Raw genomic sequence first — 20000 nt, 5'->3', positions numbered from 1 at the left:
GCAATTGTAGACAAGCCACCCAGGAGGATTGATTGATTTCCCTTTAGCATTGAAACTGGGCAGGAGCCGATCAGGTCAAGGCTTTATAAGTTACCCATTCATTTCCTGGGAGAGATAGAAAGGGAAATTAGTAAACTAAGGGAAAAAGGGAATATCGAGGAGAGTGAATCTCCCTGGGCTTCTCCAACTGTAGATGTTAGGAAAAAGGATGGCTCGGTAAGATTGTGTTGATTATAGGAAGTTGAATGCAGTCACTAAGGATAATGCATTTCCAATGCCCTTGATCAAAGAATTACTTGTGAAGATACGGGATAGTAAATATTTTACAACTATCAATTTAAAATCTGGATACTACCAAATACCTATTCAGGAAGACAGTAAATGTAAAACGGCATTTAAAGCTAACGATCAACTATTTCAGATTAGTTTTCTTCCTTTCGGTGTTAAAAATGCTCCATGTCATTTTTCTGGAGTAATGATGGCGGTTTTGTCTTCCTTAATTGGCCATAATGTTCTTGTTTATTTAGACGATATGATAATTACAGTGAAAACGGCAGAAGGACATAATAATATTTTTGGGCTCAGGCCATGTCGTCCTGATGGAAGTTCCTTTAGGGTAGCTTCCTAGGGCATATTTGACTACGGTGATATTCCCAGAGAATTTACCTTAAGGTATCCAGAATTTTAACTCCTGGAGCAAATATCCCTAAATAAAGTTAACAAGGGATATCGCGTAATTTCAGGGGACGTATTCTTGACACGCCACATAGCTATCTTCACCACGAATAGAATTAACACTTCGAGGGGTCAAAGTGGCAAGAAAACGAAAAACGAGAATGAAAGGAAAGCCGTTAATAAGGTACCTCTCCTATCCCACTTCGAGTGTGTACACAATGCCGCCGACGGCTCCATCTTCATTCATTTATCCGTAGCTCAACAACTCGGTGTTTTTCCCTGTATTTCTCGTGAATCTTGGAATATTTTCAACGTTATGATGCTTTCTCCAGCCTCTTCTGCCTCTGGAAAGTTGAGTATTATCTTTATTATGTATAAATGTAAGCTCTTGCTGTTTTGAAATAAATCGAAAGCGATATTAACTTTTACAAGAGCTGTCGCCTACCGGAGGCTTCTTGGACACTGTCGCTCGCCATGCATGAGTCATTTAGTTAGCCAGAGCGATGTTCCCGGTCCTTATGCTTTAATAATTCCAGCTATTTAGCTTTACAATAGGAATTCTTTATATGATGCCGTTAGTATTTCAGTTTCGGCGATTGAGGTAACCGATCCTAGACTACGCTAGGCTTCGTAGCCTAGGTGTTTGGCCCTATTACTTTCATGCATGATATACAGATTTCCGAGTGTTTTAAAATTTATTGAAGCAATAGGCAGTTTTAAACATATAAGATATTGTTGATATTTTCTTCCAAGATTGTATACGAGAGAGTTTTGGTGATTTAGGTAATCGATTCTCTCTGCGCCTAGGCTAGTAGCCTATGGGGCTTTAGTATACGTTCGCACACTTCCCCAGTTGCTCTTTTCTCCTTGGAGATTAAGTGCAATCCCTTTTCCCTCTGTATTAAGCCTAAGGCTTAACCCTAATGGTTTTATCTGAATAAACATTCAGATATAACTATATAATGGTGTTTCTGTTCTATTCCTGTAACCAGAGATTCTGGCTTCAGGTGTGGACAGAACATCAGAGTAATTAGTCTGGGGTCTGTTTCTTTCTAGCATAGAGAATGAGATTCCTTTGCTAGGTTAGGAGCAGACATAGGAGGCTTAGCCTCCCTAGACCACATCTGAAGGTTTCTGTACGAGATGATTCCTTCTTCTAGTGATCCAGCAGACTAGTCCAGTGTTGTTGTTCTCGGATTAAAGGATAAGATTCTTCTTTTCCTTGTGAATAACAACATCAAACTTTGTTTTAGTATTGAGGGAGGTGGCAAGTATTGCTGACCTCCCTCCCATAGATAATCCCTAGGTTAGGATGAACTTTCTTGGCCGTGGGATGATCTCATATTAGAGCAGAGTTTGTAGGACCCTCTTCTCCCTTTCCCCCCTATCCTTAGTAATGGCCTAGCTATTACAACTCTTGGCCGTCGTTCTACATTTGTACCTAGAGTAGGTTAAGATGTGGAACTGGCTCAGTCCTTTGCCGGCCGGCAGAGGCCTAACTTCTGTAGAGTGTTCCCCAGACCTCCCTTGGTCTTACATCCATGTCTGTCAATAGAGCCTGGCAGGCAATGGATAGAAGGAAGCCTGAATTTTACATTCTCCCCTTCCTTATGTTCACTCTTTCTGGATGGAGGGCTGTAAGGCAGTGACGTCTTATATCCTTACATCCATTCTGTTTTTCTTTTTGTGTATGAAACCCCTAGCCCGGCTGCCGGCTTAAGTGGCCGGCAGCCGGGCAGGTGGGAGTTCTCTGGTTCTTTTTACTGCCGGCCGGCATAGGTAGCCTACCATTGCCGGCCGGCAACAGTAGCACACTATAAGATCTGCCGGCAGCCGGGTGCTCGTGTTTATAGTTGCCGGCCGGCAGAGAGTGCCGGCCGGCACACACAACTGAACCAGCGATCTGCCGCCCAGTAGTCTAAAGGTAGTATACTTGGAACTATATTAAGGTACGTGCCGGCCGGCAGGTTTTTATATTGTATACAGTAGCCAGTATTTTTACAATAAAGTATATACTGCATGGAAAAAACTATAGTATAGAATATATTGTAAAACTAAGTTCTTCCAAAATACTTGTGTTGTCTTGTACAGTCTTTTGTTAAGACCGTACAGATGAAGAAAGTGAGTTCTTTCTTTATTAATTATCCAGTATATTAAAATTCTTTATAATGGTGTTGTAAGGACAGAGAGACAAGCTTCACCAACGACAACTGACAGTTTATTCAAACATACGTGGGAATATAATACAGGATGCGGACGGAAAAGTAGCATGCGCGCAGGCGCCAATTCGGCTTGAACTAACCGCCAAAATATGTGTGTTTTTACACACGCACAAATACTTGAATTACAAGTCAATAGAAATAGGTAATGAAATAATAAATGCATGAAATTGTAGCTCTGAGGGAGCGGAATAAATACATACAGTTAGCCACAGTGTGGCGAAAAGAGAATTTAAATAAAATAGAGAATTCGGTGAAATTGCTGGACGACGGAAGGAGTGATGTCCTTACAAGTACTCCCCCCCCCCCCACCCAAGACATCAGGCGTCGTAAAGGGCTGATGAGACTAATCTTCGTATCATTTCGGGCTTCAGAGGGTTCTTCTTGTTCTTGAACGGAGGGGCGCGTCGGCGGTCAGTGTATGGATCGCTACCTCTCATCGTCGTTTGTTGCTTTTCTTCTCATTGGGCGCCATGTTTTGAGGTGGCACTCTGGATCTGCCAGGTCCCGCGGAGGTTCAGGGGAGGATGCGGTCAAGGAGGCAAGGCCTCAGGTCAACAACAGCAGAAGTGAAACGCTTCCGGTAGGAGGGAGACTTCATCTTTTTCGGGATCGCTGGACCTTCGATCCCTGGGCCCACAGCCTAATCAAGAATGGACTGGGTTGGAGCTGGTACAGCACTCCACCTCCATTCCCACAATTCTTCCAACACTCTACTCCCGTTCTGGAAGAATATATTCGAGAACTCTTGGAGAAAAGAGTAATTCGAAGGGTAAAGTCCATCAAGTTCCAAGGAAGGCTGTTTTGTGTTCCGAAGAAGGACTCAGAAAAACTCAGAGTCATTCTGGACTTGACACCACTCAACAAGTTCATAGTAAACTACAAGTTCAGGATGTTGACACTTCAACACATAAGGACCTCACTACCCAAACGGGCATTCACCGTCTCTATAGACTTGTCAGACGCTTATTGGCATATTCCAATCAGTCGTCACCTCTCCTCCTACATAGGGTTCAAGCTACAATGAAGACTCTATGCCTTCAGAGCCATGCCATTCGGGCTAAACATAGCCCCAAGGATTTTCACGAAGCTTGCGAACGCAGCTCTCCAGCAATTACGCCTAAAGGGAATCCAAGTTGTGGCCTACTTGGACCACTGGCTGGTGTGGGCAGCATCCAGAACAGAATGCATGCAAGCTTCCCAACAGGTGATCCAGTTCCTGGAGCATCTAGGATTCAAGATCAACAGAAAAAAGTCTCGACTTTCTCCATCTCAAAAGTTTCAGTGGTTGGGAATCCACTGGGACTTACTGTCACACCAACTTTCCATCCCTGTAAAGAAGAGGAAAGAAATAGCAGGTTCTGTCAAGAGACTACTAAAATCCAAAACGATATCAAGACCTGAACAGGAGAGAGTGCTGGGCTCTCTTCAGTTTGCTTCAGTAACAGACCCGGTGCTAAGAGCACAGCTAAAGGATGCAACCGGAGTTTGGAGAAAATATGCATCAAACGCGCGAAGAGATCTGATAAGACCAATACCGACTCGTCTGTGAACGCTTCTCAAGCCGTGGTCCAAAGCCAAGCAACTGAAGAAATCGGTACTTCTTTAGTCACCCTCAATTACTATTCATACAGAAGCTTCAAAGGAAGGATGGGGAAGTCATTCTCACCGGAAGAAAGCCCAAGGAACTTGGTCCAACCTATTCAAGAAGTTTAATATAAACTTTCTGGAAGCCATGGCAGTACTTCTCACATTGTAGAAAGTTTCTCCTCGCCACTTGACCCACATGAGATTGGTACTAGACAGCAAGGTGATAGTGAGATGCCTGAATCGACAAGGATCGAGGTCACCTCAAATCAACCAAGTGATGTTGGCCATCTTCCGACTAGCGGAAAAGAGGAGATAGCACTTGTCAGCAGCTCACCTTCAAGGAGTCCGCAATGTGACGGCGGACGCTCTATCCAGGCTCACGCTGATAGAATCAGAATGGTCTCTAGACGCAGGATCATTCTCTTTCATCTCGAGTCAAGTCCCGGAACTGCAGATAGACCTCTTTGCGACAAAGGCCAACAAGAAGTTACTTCTTTACGTGTCCCCGTACGAGGATCCTTTAGCAGAAGCAGTGGACGCTATGTCCCTCGACTGGGACAGATGGTCCAGGATTTACCTGTTCCCTCCGCACAATCTTCTACTGAGGGTCCTCGACAAACTGAGATCTTTCTAGGGGAAAGCGGTAATAGTGGCTCACAAGTGGCCGAACAGCGTTTGGTTCCCTCTGGCATTAGAACTACAGCTGAAGTTTCTACCGCTACCGGATCCAGTTTTGACTCAGCGAGTTCAGAAGTTGACTGTCTCCGCTTCATCACAGAAAACCCGGAACCTGCAGCTCATGATTTTCTCTCCCTAGCGGTGGGAAAAAGTTTCGGGATATCAAGAGACAGTATAGACTTTTTAGGGGAATATAAGTCCAAATCTACCAGAAGACAATATGAGTCATCATGGAAGAAGTGAGTGTCCTTTGTCAAGGCGGAGAATCCACAAAAGATCTCGACAGACTTCTGCTTATCATTCTTCATCCACCTCCATGGTCAAGGTTTAGCAGCCAACACAATATCAACGTGTAAGTCCGCCTTGACAAGACCTATTCTATATGCCTTCCAGGTCGACCTCTCTAATGACATTTTTAACAAAATTCCGAAGGCCTGTCTAGGTCATGGTCTTTGGATAAGGTTCTTCATTTTGCTTCAATGATGAATAATGAGGAGTGTGCTTTAAAGGATTTGACCCAAAAAGTTATATTCCTGTTTGCACTCGCTTCGGGGGCTAGAGTTAGTGAAATAGTAGCCCTCTTGAGAGAGGAAGGTCATGTTCAGTTCTTAGATGGGGGAGAACTGAACCTTTTTCTGGACCCAACGTTTCTTACCAAGAACGAGCTACCCACCAATAGGTGGGGTCCCTGGAGAATCTACCCTCTGAAAGAAGATGCATCTCTATGTCCAGTGGAGTGCCTAAAGGTCTATCTTCGTAGAACTTCAAACTTTAGGAGAGGTCAGCTGTTTAGGGGAGAAACATCAGGCTCAAATATATCTCTGAAGCAACTAAGGGCGAAAATCACCTATTTCATTCGCAGAGCGGATCCAGATAGTACACCCGCAGGTCATGATCCGAGAAAAGTTGCCTCTTCTATAAATTGTTTTAATAATATGGATTTCGAACACCTTCGCTCATACACTGGCTGGAAGTCATCCAGAGTATTCTTTAGACACTATGCAAAGCAAGTGGAGCAACTGAAGAGGTCTGTGGTAGCAGTAGGTAGTGTCGTTAAACCTGCTGTTTAATTCTGCGAGGAACAGTGAAATTAATTGGGACGATTAACTCAAGGGTGAGTGTGTAGTCACGGACTGTTTCTACAGACTAAGCGTTAGGCCACTAAGGTGTCCTTATCAACTGTTCCATAAACAAAGGTGAACCAAGCATAAGTGCAGACACGTGTGCCAAGCGTTTCTGACCCTAGTGTGATTGAATAGTAAGACAGACTATGATAATAATATTAATATTTCGATATTAAAAATGGCGCCTATATGTTTTTCCTTTTCAGATGAAACAATATTTTCTGTTTACTGTGATCCTTATGCTTATTTATTGGTCCATCCAATTGTCAATTAACCTATATATTTTTATTGATTGTCAATAAACTAGTTCTTTTTTAACCTTGCATCTTATTCGCCTATGTCATTTTACTAGAAAATGGTTTAGCATTACTTTAAAACTATGGATAATTTTAACATGAATTGTCCTAAAAGATTGTTCCTTGCTACAAGAAAACATTCATTAGTTTATGCTTTCCCCAAGAAGGAAAGACTTCATACCGTATAGGGATGGTGGTGGATATGCAAAATTTATTCTTATACGGATATAAACCTTTTCCCAATCCAGTGATAAGAACGGGCACACCGTGGGACTTGTCGGTACTTCATACTGACATTGGTGGTTCTTATACAAACTTTGCTTTATAACATATAGGGTGAGACCACTATACTGGCTTGTCTGTTAGTCATCCATAGGTATATGTACTCCTCGAGACTTTTTCCAGAGTCTAGTATGACTCTTCCCTGTAGGGGGCAGGAAGCGCTAACATGGTTTATGCTTAGATGAAATGATGTATGACGGTAACATCATAGGTCTCTAGGTCTATGCTGACCAGGAAATACTTTCTTGAGAGTACGGCACGATTTGAGAATCCACAGATACAGTAATGCTCTGGTATACTTCCATCAGGACGACATGGCCTGAGCCCCAAAAACGGATTTTGAGCGAAGCGAAAAATCTATTCTTGGGTGAGATAGCCATGTCGTCCTGATAAACCCGCCCTTCCTTTTTATAAAAAGGGCTATAGGACCCCTCCCTATATTGCAGTATCTGTAGCACCTCGTGTATCGCTACAAGGAATGAAGATGGCGCCGTCGGCGGCATTATGTACACACTCGAAGTGGGATAGGAGGGGTACCTTATTAACGGCTCTCCTTTCATTCTCGTTTTTCGTTTTCTTGACACTTTTACCCCTCGAAGTGTTAATTCTATTCGGGGTGAAGATAGCTACGTAGCGTGTCAAGAATACGTCCTCTGATATTACGCGATATCCCATGTCAAGATTATTTAGGGATATTCGCTCCAGGAGTTAGAATTCTGGATACCTTAAGGTAAATTCTCTGGGAATATCACCGTAGTCAAATATACCCTAGGAAGCTACCCTAAAGGATCTTCCATCAGGACGACATGGCTATCTCACCCAAAAATAGATTCGTAAAGTTTTAGAAGCATTGCGAAGTAATAGTATGAAAATGAAATTGTCAAAGTGCAAATTTTTCTGTAAACACGTAAAATTTTTAGGTCACATAAAATAACCCCAGAAGGTATCCAACCTTGCCCCAGTAAAGTGGAAGCTATTAGAGATTTCCCGAGGCCCCGTACCCCTAAGTAAGTAGCTGGGTTCCTTGGGCTTGCTGGGAATTACCGTAAATTCATGAGGTTTTGGAGAGATAGCGAGACCCTTAGATGCTTTAAAGAAACAAAAAGTAATAAATTTGGGAATAGAAGAAGAATGGGCCTTTAACCATTTGAAAGCTGCCTTAACTAGCAATGACTTACTCGCATATCCTAAAATTGATCGACCATTTCTGGTGAAAACAGGTGCGAGTAGCATAGCTATTGGTGGCGTAATTCCTCAACCAGATGATAAAGGTAGGGGGTGACCCATTTCTTTTGCTTCCAGGGCATTAAAAGGTGCAAAAAAGAATTATAATACATTCGATCAAGAAGCATTGGCTATTTTTGGGGTTCTAGAGAGACATCGGTTTTTTTTATTAAGTCAACCGATTGAGTTGCAAAGTGATCATCGCCCCTCACGTGATTTATTTCACAAAGGTAACTTGACGTCTAGACAAGCGAGATGGATTAAAAGGTTGTTAGAATTTAACATAAAGGTGTTTCACCACATAGAAGGTAAAGCTAACAAGGTAGCTGATGCCCTTTCTAGAGGTGCAGTAATGTGAGTAACAATTCGGGCACAAAAGATGAACGAATAACAAAATTAAAATGTTGAGAGAGAGAGAGAGAGAGAGAGAGAGAGAGAGAGAGAGAGAGAGAGAGAGAGAGAGAGAGAGAGATAGTAAACGACGTGAATATGTGTGGGTGGCCGAGGACCCGACCAGGGGTGTCCAGAATGAGAGCCCTAATGATGCCGGTGTGATTGACTTGGGAGGTTAGGACATAAAGGAAGTCCGATAGGGACAGAAAAAGTGGCCTGTGATTCCTATTAGATTTTATTAGAGTGCATATGGATGTGGTAGGACCATTTCCTACTGGTTTAACACAACATAAGTATATATGTGTATTTGTGGATGTATTTACTTGTTACACTCATACTTCGCACTAGGTTTGGTTGCCCGAAAATTTTTATAAGTGATAACAGTTTTAAATTTATAGATAAGGTGGTGAAATCGGTCACGGACTTGATGAAAATTGAAACCTTTTCAGTAACCGCATATAGGCCTTCAGCTAATGACTTAGTGGAATCGCATAATAGGGAAGTTTTGCAAATTTTACGTTACTTAGTGGCTGATGACCCCTTTCATTGGCACGCCATGCTTCCTACAGCTGAGCTAGCTTTGAATATTGCATATAATACCTGGCTCAGGGGCACACCTTTCTTTTTTTAGTGTATGGACAAGATCCTGTGTTACTGTATACAGTCCTGATTAATTCGCAACAGTTGCTAAATTATTCAACTGAGCAATACCGTGCCTATTTACTGAATCTCTTAAGGAGAGCAAGGAACACCACTGAAAGGTTTTTGAAAAGACGTAATGAAAATCACAGCTCAAAGTATGATGCTCGGTTCAAAACCGCACCGGTAAAAGTATTTGTGGGCGAACGTGAGTATTTGAAACGATTACAACCTAGGAAACACAAACTAGAGCCAGCGTATTTGGGTCTGTACCAGGTAAAGATGGTTAAATCTAACACAGTTGTGATACAAAGCATTATTAATGGCTCAGTGTCTGAACATCATCAGGCACTCATACATGTGGTGCCGGAAGAGGTAGTTTTCAAGTGTCATTCAGAGTATACCTCCTTACCCCTGTATATGCGACATTCCTCGAGTTGATGAGTAGAATTTTTTCTTTGCTGTTGTTGTTTGCACAGACCTTATTTCTTCTTTTGATGTGTTCTAAATAAACTTAATGATAACGATGTGTTCTTATGTTGGTGCTTAATGTATAAGTAATGTGTTGTGATAATTTTGCTGAGTGTAGCAATACGTATGACATACTGCTGAGTGAACCTGAAAACAATCAGAGGTTAAATAGGTCAGGTGTGATCCGTCAGGCCGATGCTGTATTATTTATGTGTTTTATGATTCCTGGTTGCTGTGGCCGGGGCGGTTCCCGAAAGGCAATTGGCTATTGGATTAAAGTTCAGCCTCGAGGAGAGGCAGTATTAGAGAATGGGTAGATGTGAATACCTTGTACTTAGAGTTATAAGAGAAGGCCGGGAAGATGAATGATTTTCTCAGGAAAACAGCTAGTGGCCGCCGATTGGTAGTTACAGGTGAAGGTGTAGTAGTGATTTTGAAAAGGGTGAAACAGTGGCGGTGAGTTGTGTTGCGAAATTGTGCAGTAAACCTGGACAAATAAAATCGAAGGATGAAGGAATTCCTATTTCTACCCCTGTCCCGCCCAAAAGGCCCATATTGCCCGCAACCAGAGTGAGGTTATTGATGAAGTTGTGTAATACTGATATTGATATGACTTTTTTTTCATCTTGGGTATTCTGTATTTTAGTTGCAAAGGTCTTAAGAATAAATTAGTGAAATTATTCTATATTATATTGTGTACATTTTTACATGTAATATTTCATTTTCTTATTTTTAGTGGATGATGTCTGTTTTTTGGGTGATATTTATGTACATATTATTACTCTTGGCGGTCATTACGCCACTTTTTTCAAACAAAAGACTACGCCAGCAAGGACCACTCGACGCCACAAGCCCCCTCCCCAACCATCCTAAAACCAGTTTACTCCCCTGAGGTCTCATTTTCAGACATCTTTACGAACCACGTGGCTGCTCAACGCCGCCACAGGGGATCCCAGGAGAAGGAGGGAGGCAAGATGTGAAAGATGTCGAGAGATGAGACCAAGGCCAATGACCAATAGGACAGCGGTCAGGCCAATTCCCCCTACCCCCCCCCCCCCCCCCGCCGCCCCCCAATAAGGGGCCGAGTGGGGTTAAGTCGTCCTAGGAACAACTGGTGATCGTTCTTCCCTAACCAACCTCCGTGAGAGGAACATCATCCTTCTTCGCTCTCAAGACTCCATCAGAGCAGGGCCTGTGACACGTCCTCCACAAGGGAGGAAGGAACCAGAGTCCTTTTTATTGAGGTAAGATGTCTGTTTGAATATCTCAACCTCATCTTCCTTACCCATCCCTTCTTTATCACATCCCATTCCTTTCCTTTATCCTAGTGAAAGATCCTACCCACTGAACAATTTTTATCCTATTCCTTATATCCCAACCACATGTGCCATTTGCTCTCAACCTTAATTAATTCTCCCTGTGACAGTGTTGATTCCCACGTGTAGTTTTTAAGTTCCTAAGTTTTGCACTTTAACTTTCTTAAAGGTTTTAACCACACGACTTCATCGTGTTCCCAGCCTGTAGAAGTAAGTGATCGGGTAATAATTTAATTTATTTCCCTTTCCAGGGAATGAGTGTGGTGCTGAAATCGTCCATGGTCCAACCAACTCCTCGTGAGCACTTGTGAAAATCCAATTCCCGGTGAAGTACCTCGTGGCTTACTTAAAATATACAGTAGTTACCTGTTGTGCTCCCCTTTTTATTAATTTTTATTTAAATATTATTGTAAATATATCTATTTTGTTGGTATTTCTTGTCCCATTGCCGACTGCTGACCTTTCCATTGTTCTTTTCCTTTGTTATTGCCCTGAGTTCCTTAGGCAAGGCCGGACTCACAGGCACAGGCGTAACAATGTTTTATGTTGCATTTCTGTCTATTACATACCAGGCCCTATTACGGGTTGGAGTGTTCTCCATATATATAGACTACAGAGGATGAGTGCACACCTCCAGCTTGATGGGTGAGGGGGGAGTAAGGCCCTAATTCTTGTATGCAAAATATGTGTTTAATACAGTGAGATCAATTGCCTTTTTAAGAGTACTATGACTGTCACAAATTGTAGGGTGCCGTCACTGAACTCTGTTAAACGTGACGTGTACCAAGTCTCATAAGGTGATGTGTTGAGACCCTTTTGGTGATAGTATATTTCCATCACAGTGGGGAATTCCACAAAACCCTGACAATTTCATTGTATTTCTTATTCAAGTCAGTATATATAAATTCACATTATTTTTCAGAATTAACTTTTTATTTCATGTATTTTATTACGAAGTCTTATATAAGCTGTTTAGGATTGTTATATGATCAATACGAGATATGAACAAGGGCTTATGTAAATCTTTTTTATATTTTTATGAGGTATATGTCTGTGAGAAAATACGCAATTTTTATACTTGCCACGTGTTTTAGAAGGTTCTCGAAAACTCCGTTAGATTTTATCTTTTTTTTTTTCTGAGGTTAAGGATGGGCAGAGCTAGCTGAGAGAGAGTGGTCTCGCTGTTGCGTTGGTACGCGTCCAAGAGAGTATTTTCTGGTAACTTTTTGCCTTTAGGCCAACCCACAAGCTTCCAGATCTTGGAACTAGAATATTCTGGAAATAACTAAGTCATATAAATGCACCCCCGGGGTTGCATAGTAGGAAGAGAAACAGCCCCCCCCCCCCTCTCTCACTGTCTCCCTCTCTCTGTCTCTCTCTCTCTCTCTCTCTCTCTCTCTCTCTCTCTCTCTCTCTCTCTCTCTCTCTCTCTCTCTTTTCAAGTGCCTTTAGTGTATCTTCTCCAAAGTTATTTTTATTATGACATATATTGTGTGTAATGTGGTGAAACGTTATGAAAGAAGTTAAAGGTGATTTTGAATATATTTTGTTGTGGTGAGTTTTGGTATGTAGATTTTTTGTAGCTGGCCCTGTGCAAGTAAGATATGTGAAGTTAGTAGGTTCATCAGTTACTTTATGTAAGTTCTTTAAGAGTTTAAGCATTAGAGTGTAATTATTTTTCTTGTTTCAGTCTGAGGTTTTTGTCATAATCTAAGTTTTGTTCAGACTTAATATCTGAGTGATTTATTTTTATGTAAATTCTTTTCAAAGTACTGTAACTTTTATAGAATATATTTATTTTTGTAAAGAGCGTATTATTTCCATCACCAGTATTTATTTCACACTCGCTCGCATCCTGTTACTGAATCAAATTAAGAAGTTATTTTAATAGATCATGATAATAATTACCCAGATTTGTATTGAGGGTACTTAAGAGAACTTTGGACATTCAGTGTTTTTGTACATTGCTGTCTGCGAGTTATATAACTGTCTCAGAGCTCGGGTATTAATATTTTCAAGTGTAACAGATTTAATGTAAAAACAAACAGGTGAGTTTGGAACTCGATAGGGTTGTGTAGCTTGTCAGCTGTGATATATGTAATATTATATTTTGGTTCCCAGACCACAGGACTATCATATAATATATTTTTGTGCCCAGACCCTTGGGATCGAGCAAGTTTGTTTTAAATATTAGTGATAACAGGGCCGTGTTTTGATTAATGGGTAGAGCAGTACAGTGTTGTTAGGATTTCGTGTATTGTTAGGATATATTTTTGGAGATGTATAAAATTATTTGTCAAAGAACAAGATGGCACAGTTTAATATCCAAGAGTTTTTAAATAACCCAAATCTTCAGAATTGTCAGGAGCTAATGCAACTAAAGCTCAGTGGCTCTATTTTAATGGCATGTGGTGGCCATGCAACGAGTGGAATAATTAAAGCCCAAATCAAGTGTCTAGCCTTAGAAGCATTAATAAACTTAGGGAAATTGATGGGACAAAATATTGTAGCCACTTATGATCTGGGAGGAGGCTGAAGAAGAATTTGTAGCGAAGCAAGGACAAGCTGACCCACAAACTGTAAGCAGAAAGGGGTGATGAGGCTAAGATTCGACGAATTGCAGCAGAGGAGAATTTGATCAAGTTGAAGATGATGGCAAGAGGGAAGGAAATGTAAGAAAAACGAGAAGAAGAAGAGAGAGAAGAAATACGATATGTGAAGGAAATGAAAGCAAAACAAGAGGAAGAAGAGAGAGAAGAAATACGAAGTGCGAAGGAAATGGTAGCAAGACGATAAGAAGAAATGAAGGAAGTCACAAGACATGTCAAGAGAATGGATGAAAAAGAGAGGGAATGAGAAGAAAAAGAGAGGGAACGAGAAGAAACGGAGAAGGAAGAGGCGAGAGAGATTGCATGACATGCGAGGGAGTTGGAGCTGTTGAACGCCCATACAAAGTAGCAACGCAGACAGAAGCGACAACTGCTATGCACGATCCCGTGTTTAATGTGTCGAATGCCCAGATGTTAATTCCAAGGTTCACAGAAGAGGCTCCTGATGAATTCTTCGATCATTTTTGAACAGTCACATCAACCATACAATGGCACGAAGATAAAGAGTGTGTTATTGCAGAGTGTGCTCTTTTGGAGAGGACGCAGTGCCTACCGGTTCTTATCTCAGGACCAGAGGAAGGAGAATCAAGAAGTAAAGAGGAGTGTGCTGTAAGTGTATCAGATGCCCCGTGAATATTATAATGAAAGGTTCCGAAGTTTGAGGAAGGACTAGAAAATTACCTTCCTGGATTACGCTTATAAAGTACGACGATGTTTTAAGAGATGGACAGAGGCTGCTATCGTTAGGGAGATGGCTGATTCAGACGAATTGATAGTACTAGAACAGTATCTACGAGGAATTTCTGAACATATTCGAACGTACTTGAGAGAGAGAAGTGAAAAAAACTTTGCTAAGTGAAGATTATAATATTATCAGTTATAAACCCTCCACAGGCATGAAGTTTCAACCGTCGCTTTTACCAAGTGTTAAGTATTTGCCGAACCATGGAAACCAGTTCAGCAATAAGTATGTTAACAAGTTCAAGAGATACAGCGGAAGTAGCACTGGTTCTGTCTGAGCAGAATGTGATAGTACCACAGCAACAAATGCTGAATCATCTTCCTTCAAGTATCATGAAAGACGTGCAGAAGGTTAATATTGTCTGTTTTAAGCGTGGAAGAGAGTCCATATCAGTAAGGAATGTTGGTCAAACCAACTGAAAGCAATCGCCTAAGTGATTAAGGATAATTTGACTTCACAGAATGCGAAGACGAAGAAATAATTGTGAAAGGTCAAAGAGGAAAATAAACCAGCCAACGTTTACAAGACGAACAGGACAAACCCAAACAGACTAAATACCTTTAAACCATATATTTATGAAGGTATTTTAACAGCAATAGATGGGAGTGAGCAAACCCCGGTCAGAATATTGCGCAACACAGGTTGTAACCATAGTGTGGTGATATGAGTACACCCGTTGGTAGAACAGTCTCCCACAAGAGACTCGGTTATTTTGAAGGGAATAGGAGTTAAAGAGGTCACCCCTATTTGCCATTTGAAAATGTCATGCGAGTTGGTGATAGGTCATTTTGATTTTGCGGTAAAGGATTCATTGGCTGTCGAAGGAGTAGATATCCTGCAGGGTAATAAGGTTGGTGGTTACCTTTTGTGCCTTGTCTCATTGTAACGGAAAAAGCCTTGAAGTACAGTCCTACATCTGAATTCGAGAAGGACTACCCGTACCTGTTTCCTAGTTGTGTGATGACTAGGAGTATGATGAAGAAAGGGGCTGAAAAAGAAGAAAAAGAAATTGAAGCAGCAATGAACTTGGAAGATTTGTTTTCCGAAGAAGAGGATTCCCTTGATGGTACGCAAGAAGAGAACTCCCGAGTAAGCCAGAGCAAAGAGGAATGACAGCCGAGTGGACAAGAGTACAAAGAGGAAATGGACCTGGATGAAATAGGAAACTCAGCGTTAAAAGTAGGACAAGTGAGTTGGAAAAGGCTGATAGGATTACAAGGGAAGGATGCAACGCTAACAGATTTATTGTACCATGTGTTGGATGCAAGATGGAGGCACAGCAATCTCCAACCTGTTATTATCTTAAGGATGGGTTGCCTATGAAGAAGCATAGACCCGCCGATATAACTGGGAATGCTGAATGGGAGATATATCGTTGGATATTAATTCTTGCACCGTTGAGAAGACAGGTGATCGCCGTAGCGCACGAGATGGGACACATGGGGATAAGGAAGATAACGGAGAAGATTATAAAACACTTTTTCTGACCTGGCATGCATAAGGACCTGAGCCAGTTTTGCCGTGCATGTCATATATGTCAGATTTTTGTAAAGAGTGTATTATTTCAATCATCAGTGTTTATTTCATACTCGGTCGTATCCTGTTAATGAATCGAAGTAAGAAGTTGATTGAAACGATCGTAATAATAACTACCCAGTTTTGTTTTGAGTGCACTTAAGAAACCTTAGGATATAAATGTGTTTTTGTATATTCCTGTCTGGGAGTTATATAACTGCCTCAGAGCTTGGGTATTATTATTTTCAAGTGTAACAGTTTTCATGTAAAAACAAACAGGTGAGTATGAACCTCAAGAGGGTTGTCTAGCTTGCCAGCCATAATATATGTAATATCATATTTTGGTTCCCAGATCACAGGACTATCATATTATATATATATATATATATATATATATATATATATATATATATATATATATATATATATATAATATATATATATATATATATATATATATATATATATATATATATATATATATATATATAAGGATTTTATATGATTCTACTTACTATAGATAATCTGTAAATACATAAATACATACGAAATGACTTGCTAAAATGATTCTATATGAAATATTTTCTTCTTAATCATTATTTACAGTTCCTATCAACTATGCAAATATCTATCAAATAATACTTTTTTCTTTTATTTTTAGATGGAATAGATAAATATGATTAATATTTTGAGCAAATACTTACCTTAAAATGAATAACACCGAATCCGTTACAAGAATTCTTCATCAAGTTTGAATAGAGGAACTGGCCAATAAAGAGAACATCTTCTTCAGGAGGACTGAGAGAGTAACCTTTTTCATCAATGAAGAACCGCCCTCCAAGATGTAACAGTTTCACCAGGACGAAGCTGATAAGACACTTCACATACAGGTCACCTGAAGGTCTCTCTTCAACATTTGGGATTTGGCTATAAAATAGGTCGAAATCTTCGGAACTGAAAATCTCTTGTTCGTTTACGCCTCTTTTCTCTGGTGAATATTTGGCATTTCTCTCGTCTAGTCTGTGCAAGATGGTTTTCCATTCACTGCAGGACTTCCTTTCAAGGATCTTGAAGACGTTGTTGAACGATGCCATCATATCCAAGGAAGATGTGGTGGGAAGGATGTTACATTCTAACCAGTGGGAACGAGACAGGCCTTCGTGTTGACACTTGGCGCTACAGAAGACGACCTATGGGGAACAATTCATGTTATAATCCTTTAAATTCAATACTTTAGCGAGAAAATCCAAGATCCAATTATTCAAGACCTGGTGACTTATTTGTAGTTTAGAGTATACAGGAGTCAGAACAAATTTTGCTGATAATAATTACATCAAAATAGCATCTAAAATATTTTAATGAACAAAACGTTTCTTTGATTTTCTTTTGAACTTTTCTTATTATCATAGAAATATACCTAAAACCGTAATTTACTTTCAAGTGTAAATGCATATCTCGTTTAGAATGAATTTGATTCACATGTGAATCTGTTGATAATATAAAAAGGATTCCTATCAAAAAAACATCCCGAATATTTATTAATGATCAATATTTTTAAAATTTTACTTTGAACTTTTCTCATCATAGAAATATACCGAAATACCGAGATTACTTGCTAAGTTTAAATATTTATCTCATTTGGAATAAATTAGAGTCGTAAGTGAATATTTCGATAATGAGAAATACTTGCCATCAAAAGAGCATTTAAAATATTTTTCATTGAACATAATGTTTATTAAATTTTCCTTTAAACTTTTCTCATCATAAAAATATACTTAAAACCAAGATTTACTTGTTCAATATAATTGCCTATCTCATTTGGAATGTATTGGAGTCGTATGTGAATTTGTCCCTGATAGAATATACTTGCCGTTGTACAGTAGGGGCATGGAAGAGGTGCCAGGCATTCCCTCATACACGTGGAGCAGTGGGTTGCAAGTCTTTCTGAGGAGAGGCTGCAGCAATAAGCCTTCTCTACCAAAATCACTTCGCCTGGTGGGAATAAGATTACTGTAGTCTACATACGACTTTGATATACCTAACACCCTTCTTTTTTTATGGCTATTGCGGAGAAAACAATGAATTTGTAAATGCAACTCTTAGGACACAGAGTGTCAGGGATCTATCGTTAATGGATATAGATTATTCCATCTATACGTGTCACTGAACCTGGCTGTGTTTTTATCAACTTGAATAATGATAAAGATACTGGTTCGTCAAGAAAATATATGAATATGATCTGCAACTGTATAGAATTCTAAAAAACCTCAAATATATATTTACTTCATGCATTTCATAGCTTTTTTATCAAGGCATACCGTTATTTAGATGCTCTGATAATTAATTGGTGGATTGCAAAATTACTTGACACTGGGATGAATACATTTATTTGGGAGTACTTGAAGTAATAGCACTTTGTCGCTAATAAAAATAATCAATGGTACCAGGATAATTTACTGCTAAGTAAAAGTGAAAAAAAAATAATAGGTTGGTTAGTAGCATCAACAGTGACCATTTCCTTGTATATCAAACCTTTGCGTATTATTCAAAATACAATTAAAACTCAGTTTTTTTGGAAGTACTATGCATTTTTTCTCTGATTGAGAGAATAAAGATGAATAAATATATCAGTGACGAGAGGTCTCTATTTGACTTCAGCTTGCTCGGTTATCACTGTAACCCATCTAGTTTGGTATGTTTATGCTGCCCATCTGTTTCTTACAAAAGTCAGGTACTTAGCATTCTATTAATTCACTAAATAAGTCAGGATATTTTGCCTCGCTAAAAGACTGGGAGGGTGTAACTTTTCTGAGCACACGGCAGACTTTAGTCATATTCAAAACATTTGGATTAATTCCAAATGTTTTTGATTTATTAATAGGACTCTACTAACCCACAGTTTATGCATTACTACTTTTGTATACCTTTGTACCTTCCTTTAAAATTACTTGGGTCGAAATCCCAACTATGTGTTGTTACTTCATATTTTCTTTTATTTAAATCAACCGTCCCTTTGCGCTCCTCGATACATTTATCAAGATCTCTTTTGGTTTGCCCCGTAAAAGACCAATTGCTGAGTAAATTTATGTTGATTCAACTTATGATCCTACGTACATTTCGGTCAAACTGAAACATGAATTCAATTTATCGATATATCAGTACTAAGTAGCAAGTACTTTTCGTACATATCATCCTATCCTTGATACTGAGTATCTGCTCTATTCGGTGGAGAGGTTTAGTGAATCTGTGATTATCACAGTATCCGACTTGGATTTGTTTGATTGTTAGTGAAACCCAGTAGTGTAAATGAACTTGGATAAAAATAAAAGTGTTTGCATAAGTAGAGCTGTCCATTGTGAAGTCTCTTCATTATGAAGCTAGAATAATGTAAGCTATGGCTCTTTACTTTCAAGGTTATTACTGAATAAAAGTGTGTAATATTTGAACATGGGGAACATCTACTTTGAAGTTAGCAGATATCAACATATTTTCTGATCTTGTAATATCTCTATGACTTTATGTCATGATGCGTATGAAGAGATAAAGATATAAATACCGCAACATTCAGTTCTTGATTCCAATAAGATCGTAGTTTACAGTTGTTAAATGTTACTGAGATATTCACGTTTTACTTTCGAACAAATTTACTGCGTTAGTTGCAGCTTTTTCTTCCTTTATTGATCCTTTCTTAAACATGTCTTGCTGAGTTAATAATAATAGTACAAAAACTACAACTACTTCTACTAACACATTTTTAATGATAATAATACCACCAAGGAGAGAGTTAGTACACATAGTGAACACCTAAAGGAGACAGTAATCAAATATCCAGTGGATCTGTGTACATAGATAAGTGTATACTGTATTTTACTCTGGCAATTTAATATACAGATTATATTTGCCTCAACTGATATGGTGTGTATCACTCATGTCCTCATTTGGAAGTTTGTTAAATACTCTATCTGAGGAAGAAAAACCATAAATGACAAAAATAAAGACGTCATTGTTGAGGGAATTTCTGCGGTGCATCAATATCTCTAATGAATTACGTTTGAGAAAACAACAACAACAATAATAAGAAGAAGAATGATAATAACAATAATATATGTATTGCCTCAATAGCGTTAATTTTGTAATTGAGCTTTTCTATTGCTTGTATTTTTCTTCTTTCACCATCACTGCGTTCAGCAAGTAACTGTGCTATGTAAGTCATCTGTAGGGAAGAGG

The 20000-nt window shown here is 39.6% G+C and overlaps 1 protein-coding gene across 1 annotated transcript in view; it reads right to left on the bottom strand.

Moving 5' to 3' along the window:
* Nucleotides 1–20000, bottom strand: part of LOC137647009 (SET and MYND domain-containing protein 4-like) — a 38294-nt gene that overhangs the window by 10020 nt on the left and 8274 nt on the right. The window contains exons 3-4 of the mRNA XM_068380115.1: nucleotides 17644–17765; nucleotides 16478–16963 (exon numbers count right to left, since the gene is read on the bottom strand). Of these exons, the coding sequence (XP_068236216.1) occupies nucleotides 16478–16963; nucleotides 17644–17765 (608 nt within the window). The remainder of the gene's footprint in view (nucleotides 1–16477; nucleotides 16964–17643; nucleotides 17766–20000) is intronic.

This window comes from Palaemon carinicauda, chromosome 9, assembly GCF_036898095.1.
Source record: "Palaemon carinicauda isolate YSFRI2023 chromosome 9, ASM3689809v2, whole genome shotgun sequence".
NCBI lineage: Eukaryota > Metazoa > Arthropoda > Malacostraca > Decapoda > Palaemonidae > Palaemon > Palaemon carinicauda.
This window is presented reverse-complemented; position numbering and strand designations above follow the sequence as displayed.